The 12,045-nt window shown below is 44.1% G+C and overlaps 1 protein-coding gene across 1 annotated transcript in view; it reads right to left on the bottom strand.

The window, feature by feature from the left end:
* LOC120543373 (myoferlin-like) overlaps positions 1 to 12,045 on the bottom strand; it is a 136,759-nt gene that overhangs the window by 87,185 nt on the left and 37,529 nt on the right. The window contains exon 10 of the mRNA XM_039776458.1: positions 6,966 to 7,034. Within this exon, the coding sequence (XP_039632392.1) occupies positions 6,966 to 7,034 (69 nt within the window). The remainder of the gene's footprint in view (positions 1 to 6,965; positions 7,035 to 12,045) is intronic.

Below are 12,045 nucleotides of genomic sequence, written 5' to 3'. Positions count from 1 at the left end.
CGTGTGCATGGGAAGCAGCTGAAGGGCTTCAGAGAATACTGTTTATACATCTGCCCAGGGGGGGGCGGGGTACGCTGACGCTCTTTCTGAGTTCTCTGCAGGTCTTACCCGGGAAATCCCACCAGGAGCCGCCATTTCCAGGAAGGACACACCACCTCGGTTCCGGCCCAAGAATGAGGTCACTTCCGGTTCCGGCCCCAAGGGTGATGTCACTTCCAGTTCCGGCCCAGAGGACGACATCATTTCCGCCCTCTGAGCTATAAAGCTCACTGCCTTTGCTTAGGCAGGCAGTTCTGTCTTGGACTCTGTTGTGTAAACAACTGTTTTGAAATGTCTCATTTTATTGCAGCCAGGAAACCGCATTAAACGGGTGGCTGCCCCAAACCTTTTCACGCCTCTGGTCTCCAGTTATTACAGTGGCGTAGTCGGCAGGATGGTGTCCCCGAAGAACCCGGGACACGGACCTTCAAGGAACCAGGTGGGTGAGTACGGGGCCGAGTTTCGGGGCAGGGAGTGCGCCGGAGGGTCAGGAAGGACGCGGTGCAGGCTCTGCTCCACGAGCATAACCCGGGGCTACCAACCCATCTCGTGGAGAAGGTAGAGGGGACCCACAGGCGTGGGCTGGCTTCTGGGGAAAACACACGAGTGGCTCAGTATGCTCTTCTGGGTAGGAAAGCCGAGCCGCCCATCGGGACCAAGGTCCCTGTTAACGATGGGCTGTCCCCAGGCCGGCAGGTAAAGAATATAATAGACTGGGAGTTTAACCCAACGAAAGGCCTGTCAGAGCAGGCTATGGCTCTCTGGCAACAGGTGGGTGAGTGGCTACGCCATTTGATTTGACCCCCTTGCAAATAGTGCAGCAAGTGGCCTGTTTTTTGCTGCTACAGCGAATACCCCAGGAATTTGCCCAGCCGGCCTGGGGAGAATTCCATTCCCTGGACGAGCTGCTACAGCTCTGCAACCCAGAGGCCGGCTGTGAAACCGGGAGGGCAGACCAGCCGCTCTGTGGACTACCGGGAGTTATGTCCTACAAAAGCAGTCCCTTCCACGCAATCCAGAGCCTGTTCCGAAGTCGACGGGCCGTCTGGCTTGCGACCTGTCGGGAACAAGGCGGACCGTAGGGGACAATGGCGGGTTGTTTGTGTGCCCTTAGCAATCCCTGGCGGATAAACATACGGGAGAGCTTATTATTAATGGACATATGGTAACAGCGCTGTTTGATTCCGCAGTAACGTGTCTGTCGTTGCTCGCCGCTTTGTTCTACCGCAACAATGGATTAAAAAGACCAGTCTAAAATGTATACACGGAGATATTCGCTCGTACAATACCGCCCGGTGTTACGTATGTCTCGGAGGGAACCCTTGGCGCTTACCGTAGCGGTACACCGGATCCTCCGTTTCCGTAATCCTCGGGCGGACTGGTCTGACAGTAACGCGTAGTTTAGAAAGCATTCCCGAAAAGCTTTTGGCCTCGTTATAGATGATAAAGACTCATCTCAAGCTGCTTCCACACCGTGTAATCAGCCGACAGGGAGTGGGGCGGTAGGCCAAGAGAGTGACGAAGATACTCCCGGGCCCGTCGCGGGCTACTACGCCATCCACTAGCGCCCCGGCAGCGAGGGAGGATTCTCCGCCCCTTGAGGTCAGACCGACCCGCTCTCTGAGTTGCACTTTCAGTTTAGAGCGACTCCGGCTTCTTTCAAGAGAGAACAGTGGAATGACGACTCTCTGAAGCACATAAAGAATGCAGTGGTTCTCGTTAACGGCCAACGCACGCATTTGCCCATGCCACAGGGACCTCACTTTGTCATGGATAATGAATTATTGTATCGGGTTGCTGAACATGAGGGGAAGGTCCGAAGTTGTTGCTAGTCCCGCGGACCTACGGCGCAGGTTTGCGAGTTAGCCCACTCTCACCTTCTTGGAGGCCATCTCGGCTCCGATAAAACATTAGAGCGCATTAAGCTCCGTTTTTGGCCGGGGATTAATGAGGAGGTTCGCCGCTTTTGCATTTCCTGCCGGAGTGTCAACTGCGGCAAATTCCTAGGAAGGACCGTGCTCCTCTGATTCCCCTTCCCCTTATTGACGTTCCTTTGACAGGATTGGGGTGGATATAGTAGGACCCCTGGAGCCCTCAGCCCGAGGATATAAATATATACTCGTCCTCGTGGATTATGCAACCCGATTCCCTGAAGCCGTTCCATTGCGCCGCTACCACTAAAAATATTGCACGGAACTAGTAGGAGTCTTTTCACGTGGGCATTCCTAGAGAAGTCCTGACGGACCAAGGAACGCCTTTCACCTCGGAAACGTTCAAGGAGACTGCCAAGTTACTGAAAATAAAGCATTTAAAACCTCTTGTATCATCCTCAAACCGATGGGCTAGTGGAGAGATTCAATCAAACTCTCAAGCAAATGCTACGTAAGGTAGTCAGCAAGGATGGGAGGAATTGGGACCAACTCCTCCCCTTGTCCTCTTTGCCTACCGGGAAGTCCCTCAAGCCTCTACGGGGTTCTCTCCCTTTGAATTACTATACGGAAGACAGCCCCGGGGCTTATTAGATATTTTAAAAGAGGGCTGGGAAGGGGAGGCACAGCCCTCCACTAATATTTTGGAGTATATCGCCCAGTTGCGCGATAGATTTGATGTAATAAGACCTATACTAAAAAGTCATATCGAGGAGGCACAATCAGCACAGGCCCGCCTGTATGACCGTGGCACGACTCTCCGGAGTTCCAACCGGGGGATCGTGTCATGGTATTGGTTCCTACTTCACACTCTAAACTGCTCGCACATTGGCTAGGCCCCTACGAAATTAAGGAGAGGAAGGGATTGGTCGACTATTTGGTGAAACAGCCCAATCGCCGACCAGCTGAGCGAATATATCATGTAAACCTGCTGAAACCGTGGAAGGAGAGGGATCCCGATCCCTCCTCCGGACAGCCCTGCTCTCTCTTGCGAAGTAAGTGCCCTTAATTTCGAACAGCTATCTCCCAGACAGAGACAGGAGCTCAAGCAGCTATCCGCCGGTCCCAGAGGTGGTAAGTGAACAACCAGGTCGGACCTCTCTGATTGCGCATCGACATAGTGACTGACCGGGGTGATCGTCCGTGAGCGACCCTACAGACTCCCGGAGGCAAAGAAAGTAGAAGTGGAACTGGAAATCAAGCGAATGCTGGCACTAGGAGTGATCGAGGAAAGTAGTAGTCCCTGGTCCAGCCCCATCGCCTTGATTGCTAAGCCTGACGGCAGTTGGAGGTTTTGCAATGACTTCCGTCGGCTCAACCAAGTTTCCCGATTTGATGCTTATCCCATGCCTCGCGTGGACGACCTCCTCGAGACTGGGACCAGCCAAATTCTTGACTACACTTGACATGACAAAGGGGTACTGGCAGGTTCCTTTAACGGAGTCCGCGAAGGAAAAAACCGCGTTTAGCACTCCTAGCGGACACTGGCAGTATCGTGTCCTTCCATTCGGGTTACACGGGGCGCCTGCGACTTTTCAGCGTCTGGTGGACAAAGTGCTCCGCCCCATAACTCGTTCTGTGCTGCCTATCTGGATGACGTTGTCATCTATTCCAGCACCTGGAAGGAGCACATACAGCAGGTCACAGCAGTATTACGGACATTGGGAGAGGCCGGGCTCGCATCAACCCCAAGAAATGTTACTTGGGTTGAGAGAAGCCAAATATTTGGGCTACCTAGTGGGCGGGGTACTGTGAGGCCACAGTGTTCCAAGTTGCAAGCCATAATGGCCTGGCCCGTCCAAAACCAAGCGGCAAGTCCAATCCTTTCTCGGTTTGGCGGGTACTACCGCCGGTTTGTGCCTCGTTTCTCCGAGAGCGGCGCCTTGACCGACTTGACAAAGAAAAGAGCTCCTAATACGGTGGTATGGTCTGATAAAGCGGGGCTGCATTCAGTGACTTAAAAGGGCTCTGACTTCAGCACCTATCTTAATCTCCCCTAACTTCTCTCTCCTTTTGTCCTCCAGGCGGACGCCGGACACAGGCTTGGGAGCCGTGTTGAGCCAAAGCGTCGGCGGTGTTGAACACCCGTTATGTACCTGAGCGGAAACTGTTGGCCGGGAGACCAGGTACGCGGCGGTGGAGAAGGAGGCTTTGGCGATCAAATGGGCGGTGACGCAGCTGCGGTACTACCTCTTGGGTCGCGTGTTCACTCTGGTGACGGATCATGCGCCTTTAAAGTGGATGGCCCTTCACAGGGAGTCGAATCCGCGGGTCACGAGGTGGTTTCTTGACCTGCAGCAGTACAAATATACGCTCGTTCATCGACAGGGGTCCCTTCATGCCAACGCCGATGCCCTCTCCGGGCCCACGACCTCTCGGTGCAGGTCGCCCGACCCGGCGGGTCTGGGCTGAGGGGAGTCTTGTCACACACGTGTGCATGGGAAGCAGCTGAAGGGCTTAGACAATACTGTTTATACATCTGCCCAGGGGCGGGTGCGCTGACGCTCTTTCTGAGTTCTCTGCAGGTCTTACCCGGGAAATCCCACCAGGAGCCGCCATTTCCAGGAAGGACACACCACCTCCGGTTCCGGCCCCAAGAATGAGGTCACTTCGGTTCCGCCCCAAGGGTGATGTCACTTCCAGTTCCGGCCCAGAGGACGACATCATTTCCGCCCTCTGAGCTATAAAGCTCACTGCCTTTGCTTAGGCAGGCAGTTCTGTCTTGGACTCTGTTGTGTAAACAACTGTTTTGAAATGTCTCGCATTTTATTGCAGCCAGGAAACCGCATTAAACGGGTGGCTGCCCCAAACCTTTTCACGCCTCTGGTCTCCAGTTATTACAACACTGATATCAATTAGTAGCTCATTCATGAACAGCGAAGCCATGACTGAATGAATTCCATGCACGGACACTGATTAAGTGTGTGAGCTAATCCTTGTTTAAATAGAACAAACCTGCTCCGAGCAGGTTTGAGGATTTGGATCTGCTGCTATGACAACACATCCAGCAAGAGTTTCAAAAAACCGACAGATCCAGGATCATGCCAAATCGTCAACAATTACATCCGGTTAAACGAGTAATCAACGTACGAAAAATACCCCCATGATGTTCTGGCTCCATTTTGTTTTGGGTTTAGCCATGTGCAAGACATGCACAGATTTTTAGAAGAAATGGTGGATTGCAGTAAGTTCACTATGTACTGATGCCTCCTTAACTAAATTAATGTTTTTATTGGTTTGTGTTTTGTAGTTGTTGGGGGTTTTTTTGAGGGGGGGTTTCTTATGTATAAATAAATTTTTAAACTTTTGATTACTGATGTGTCCAATGTCCTTTTCCCTCTACCATTTATTAATCACAGTTTGGTACCTCATGACATGTAAAGTATAGTACGTATTACAGTTCTGATATATAAGATTATTAACGACACAGAATTGTTCTGTTTGTTTTATTTTCATTTTACTCTTTATTCACATGTAACTACTGTATACATTAAATTTAAATAATGTTAGCAAGTTATGATGGTTGCATAATTGTTTTTTCCTTGGGATAACAGCGGCAACACTAAACTAGCACGCTCTAAACATCAGCGCTCTCGCTACGCTACCACGGCCATGATCCTAGTAATTACAATAACAGGCAAGCATTTACCTTGGTTAACTTGATCTGTTAAAATGGTAAACATGTTAATAAACCAACACAGGCCAGCCTGTATATTAAGAATATTCCATATTGTTCATAACTGGTATATTAAGAATATTCCATATTGTTCATAACTGGTAAGACTATAACTAGCAAATGTACCAACTTAGCAATCGGGAAACGACTCCCCGGTTGCACTTCCTGTTGTGGCTGAGCGTGCATCTGACGTCAGTGGCTGAGCGTGCATGTGGCTGAGAGTGAACGGTCTGCAGCAAGACCCTTTTGACTGTGGCTGGGTTAACCAAATTGGACAATAGATTGTAAAAAATGTTGCCTGGTCTGAAGAGTCTTGATTTTTGCTGTGACATTTGGATGGTAGCGTCAGAATTTGGCGTAAACAACATGAAGGCATGGATCCATCCTGCTTTGTATCAATAGTTCAGGCTGGTGGTGGTGGTGTAATGGTATGGGGGATGTTTTCCAGGCACACATTTTTCCCCTTAGTACCAAATAAGCATGAGCATTTAAATGCCACAGCCTACCTGAGTATTGTTGCTGACCATGTCCATTCCTTTATGACTGCAGTTGTACCCATTTTCTGCTACTTGCAGCAGGATAATATGCCATGGCACAGAGCTCATATCATCTCAAATGGTCTCCACAGTCACCAAATCTAAATCCAATACAGAATGTTTGGGAGGTGGTGGAATGAGAGATTCTCATCATGGATGTGCAGCCAACACATCTGCGTGATGCTATCATGTCACTACGGAGGAAAATCCCTGAGGAATGTTTCCAGCACCTTGTTGAATCTATGCCACAAAGAATTACAGCAGTTCTGAAGGGAAAAGGGGGTCCAACCATATACTAGTACCCAATAAAGAATCCAGTAAGTGTATATAGTAAAGTTTGTACTGTATATTTCTGATTAATTAATCAATTATTTCTTATTTGTCCAGGTTTCATTTGTGTTTCCAAATATGTTTATCTATCTATCCATTTCATAGTCTAAATCAGCTTGTGGTTCTGGAAAGCAAGAAGCAACCATGCTGAGTTGTACCCCACAGTCACATCTTTAGGAAACTGGTGGGGTAAGGCTTAGGGTTCTGTTGCAAGGAGGAGGAGGAGGAGGAGGCTAGGAGCACACGCTGATACAGCGCATTGCCGCACCCACCACACAACAAACCAACTCAGGATCTTAGAGTAGGACCCGAGTGCAGCCATGCAATGGGTGATACCTCAGCACCACACTAGTTCAGATGGAGTGGAACCAAGGTGGAACTGAAATTCCAACAGAAAAACACACATACTGCATACACAGACAGAACATGCAGATAACATAAAACAGTTTTCCATACCTTGATCTGTAAATTGAAAGCTTGGTTCCATACTGGGTTGCAGTTTTTTTCAATTACTTTGGAACATATCTAGAAAAAAGTGAACTTGCATTTCAGTACAACAGATAACTAGCAAATGCTGATTACTGGTATATAGCAGAACATTGGTTTATTGTCTTTTCTTATTTTAATTTTTCACTGTGCCTAAAATGTACTTAATATGGGCTAAAAGATATTAGCATGACAAGAATAGGCTAAAGAATTAACCAACACAAAATGAAAGTTGAATGATAGGGTGCGGTGCCTTTTGATTTGGATTGTCTCTGCACATTTTCTTATTTGGCTATCCCCTTCATCCAAGGCGACTTACGATACAATTGTTTACCTTACTCTCACTTTGATCAAGTGACTTGCTCACTTTAACATGGCTTTCTCCTAACTTCACTTTAACTTAATTCTGATACTCTGTATGTTCAATTCATCATAATAACTATTCATGGTGGCTCTAAAATCCATACTGACCCCTACTCTCTCTTCTGTTTCTTTTTACAGTTTCTTTGTGGTGGCGGCCCACGCCACCACCACCTACTCAAAGCATCATGATGCACCAACATTGATGGACTAAAAGCCAGAAGTCAACGTGACCATCATCATCAGGTCCTTCCATGAAAACCCTAAATACAAAGAGGACTGTTTGATTTATGTTAGGTAGATTGCCCAGAGAGGACTGGGCGGTCTCATGGTCTGGAACCCCTACAGATTTTTTTTTTTCTCCAGCCTCTGGAGTTTTTTTTTTGTTTTTTCTGTCCACCCTGGCCATCGGACCTTACTTATTCTATGTTAATTAATGTTGATTTATGTTTATTTTTTATTGTGTCTTCTATTTTTCTATTCTTCATTTGTAAAGCACTTTGAGCTACATTTTTTTGTATGAAAATGTGCTATATAAATAAATGTTGTTGCTCAGGGGCACACAGTGTCAGTAGCAGGATTTGAACCCATAAACACAGGGTTTGAAGTCCAAAGCCTTAACTACTACACCAGACTAAGGAGCTACATACTGTAGTTGCAATCTTGTTAATGTGCAATACTAAGAACAGGCTTTATATAAAATATACATGAATTCTTTACTTTGGGTGGAATTTAGGAACTGCATTTCAGAATAAAACATTTTTAGAGTAGAAAGCCAATACTTTCTAAATATACATAGCATATGGAATAACGCACACACTCTTGCCTAGAAACTGATGTTTAGAATACTTCGATATATTGTTCTGTACATTACCAGTGCAACACAGTGAAATTACTTATTTTCAGAAATGCATACCCAATTCCTTACTACTTGTATAAATAAGAGATAAAGTGACCTACAGCTTTTCTTCCCAGATAACAATTATCTGGAGCCCTGAGTGAGCAGTATATGCGACACTACTGCAACACCTTAAAATTGACAATTAAATTATAATTTATATCCAATATCTAACGTTTGCAAAGAATGAAACTCCAATTCGTTGAGATATTGAGATACTAGAGTAACAAAACTTTCCATCTTAGAGCTTGCAGTCTAATCGTTCCTGCCTTACTCATTGAAATACATAGCGTAACATTCCCCAAACCACTTAATCCATCAGAGTTGCAGGGGTCACAGCGTATGCTTCATTTGAAAAATTTTGTTTGGTTAAAAAACATCCATCCCAATTTGTCTAGGATATGACGAATAGAGCTAATAAGATGTACAGATAAAATACTGTTTGCAATGTCAGAGAAAGAGGATTAACTATAAGGCCTGGCATACATGTTAAATCAACAGTGACAGTTTAGTCTCCATTTTCAAAAAATATAAAACAAACTATATTAGGCTAATATAATAATATTTGTATCTTTTCCACCAAAGACAAATTCATTCCATGTAATATGCATTCTGGTCAAAATGTGCAGAGTAGCGGAATTAAAAAATTATTGAGGGAGCATTTTATACAAGCATCATAATTGGCATGTACTATATCATTGCAACTGCAAACAAAAAAAACAAAAGACACTGAGCCATTAAACAGTTATCCACATGAGCAAGTTGCGAGTTCTGTAGTTTCCAATTATGGGAATTAAATGAGAACATTACTAAACTATATTTTATACAGCTCCCCAAACCCTGGACACACCAGACACAGAAGCCAAGTTCAGCACACAAGACATATTTATTCCTGTGGGGGACGCTTTTGTCTCATTCCCCACAGTGTTATAGTTCCCAAGTACAATACAGGATATCACCCTTTCTTTCCTTCCTTCTCTCTTCCTCGTTTCGTCTCCAATCCTCTCCCAACAAGCTTCGTCCACTTCCTACCGACTCTGGCTCCCTGAATGGAGTGAGGTGGCTCCTTTTATTGTGCTCCTGGGAGGACTCCAGATGGTTCATCAGTGTTACCTGGAATCACCCCCAGGTGTGGTGGAAATCCAATATAGAGCTCTGCAGCTCCCCCTGGCAACTCACACTGAACCCAACAGGGCTCTACTAAACTCCAACTCCCAGTGTGCCTTGTGGGAATCCATGGTGTCACAGCTGCTCAGGAGGGCTGCCCTGTAGCATCCTAGAGGAGGTAATGCCTCACCGATGCTCTCTCCCTCGGTCCTTCCATTCTGTTGGTGTCGCGACTAGGTAATGGTTGTGGCCACCCATCACAATATACAGTACAAAGAATATATATATAGTAAGTAATAACAAATCAAGAATGATGCTACTGGTACCAATATAAATCAGATCAAAAAGTATCACATAAACTATACATGTAGACTTAACATGCGTAAGACAGATTTTTACTTCAGATGATATTATGGCTTTGAACAAGATCCACTTAAGACTACAAAAGAAGCTAAAATCTTCCCTCTACCATAACCAATAAGTACATGAATGATTTGACCCTGAAGAAAAGTTATTTCAAAATGCATCAACCAAAATCAAACAAGAAATGATTTTGCTGACAGTTTTTACTTTAGACTATGAAATGTTCTTTACTGAAAGGGATACAAACTCTTTGAATGGATCTTACAGTACTGACTTGTAGCTGATTACCACTACATAAAATGGTCCTAATATTTACTGGCTGTTAATATGATGACTCTATGATGATTCCACTTAGATCAGTTGTGTGACTTTATACTTGATGCTTTAGATTAAGTCTATGTGTATATCTTGGATGTTACTTTTTTGATTTCTGTACATGATGTAACAGTAATCTTAATTATTTGTAATATATATATGTATATATATATATATATCCAGGGATGGCCAACTCCGACTCTGGAGAGCCACAGTGGCTGCAGGTTTTTGTTTCAGCCCAGTTGCATAATTAGGAAGCTAATCCTTTCCGACAGATCTTATTTAATTTCATGACTTGCTAGTGTTTTAACTCAACAATGCCCATTCTTTCTTAAATCATAGATCTTTTTTTTTCCTTTTTAATGATACATGTATCATCCAAATCATTTGAAGCTGTTGTGGCATGACATTTTGTATATTAGTTGATAAATATTGTATATGTCTATTTGTAAATCAGATAAAGCAAATGTAATATTAGTGTTTCAGGACTTCATTGATGAGAATAGTAATGTTTTTATGTCTAACTAACAGACCCCCCTGAGTCTTTAGGACTGACTCAGGATGTAAATTTTCTTGCAGAGAAGGCTCAGACCGATTTGGCAACCTCCACAGGAAGGCCAAACTACCAAGCTGGCAAGCTTCAGCTCAACTTGTGATCTTTGGGGCAGGTGTGAAAAGGAAGTGTGTGCACCCATTGGTCTGGGAATGGTTTGAAATCTGAGGCCATTCTGTACCACAACACCCTACTGGTGTAAGGATTTGACCCCTCTCTTTCTCTCTCTCTTTCTCCCACTCCCACTCCATGGCCATAAAGACAACGGACTGAGGAGCACAGCTCAGCAGCCATATTGACACAGGAATGCAGCCTGTCCTTAAAAAAAAAAATTACTTAACTATAGATATTCAAGTAACTACAAGTCTGTTTGCCACCTGAAACTACACATCTAGGATTTATCAGGTTGTATGGCTGCCAATATTCACACGTACTTTGCTTATTGTTGTTATTTTATGAATATTATCAATAATACATTATTTAAAGTTCTAAGTTAACTCCTACTTGTCCTTTTACTCTATGTAATTGCCTGAGGTTATAGATGTAGATGAGAAGATGGGGAGAAGTTATAAAGTTTAAAAAATGTATAAACAGTGGTAAGTCAATGGGATTTGAGGCATTCTGATAAAGTCTTCACAATAAAGAATAGAAAAGGGGAAAACAGAGTAATATATAGCCTTAAACGGATGAGTAATTTTCAGTTTTTCACTTTCTCTTCAGTTTCCTTCTGAGTATTTAATTAAACCAAATAGTGAATGATCGAAATGGAGACAAGCTAGATGTAGAACTGCTGGTTCCTTAGTCATTTGCATTTTATTGTTAATAAGGAGCAGTTAAAATAATGAATACAAGTGTTTAAGACTAAAATAAATAAGGGCTCAAAATCTTAATAAGCGAGACAAGTAAAACAAAGCAGAAAAATGTCACTTGAGCAATAAGTAAATGATTTCTCATGAAGCAATTGCTTTGGAACAAAAACCTGAAGCCACTGCAGCTCTCCAAGACTGATGTTGCTCAGCCCTACTTTAAAGTGTCTGAGTCTTAAATAACAAATAAATTAAAAGAAGTTAATTAGTAGCAAAAACTAGATAGCAATTAAGAAAATACAATGAAAATCTGTAAGCACTTTGTCTGTCCAAGATCAGAGTTGGCAACCCCTGATATATTCTTAAAGCTGTATCAAATAATACTCTTAAATATTATGGTTAATCGAGTGATGGATAATCAACGTTTTTACTGTATTATCTTTTTTATAATTACTAATTCCCTCTATTAAAAAATTTCAACTTGCTTTTGTGAATGTGTAGATTACTAGGGGGCAGTGGCGGCTGGTGAAAATGTTTTGAGGTGGGGCTGTGGTACAGCAAACAATTTCTCAAACAATTCTTCACAAATCAAAGCAATATGATTTATTGCAATGCAGACAAAGTTAAAGAACATTATTAAATCATGTC

The sequence above is a fragment of the Polypterus senegalus genome, chromosome 1, assembly GCF_016835505.1.
Source record: "Polypterus senegalus isolate Bchr_013 chromosome 1, ASM1683550v1, whole genome shotgun sequence".
Classification (NCBI taxonomy): Eukaryota; Metazoa; Chordata; class Cladistia; order Polypteriformes; family Polypteridae; genus Polypterus; species Polypterus senegalus.
The sequence above is the reverse complement of the archived record's forward strand: the minus strand, read 5'-3'. Positions and strand labels throughout refer to the sequence as shown.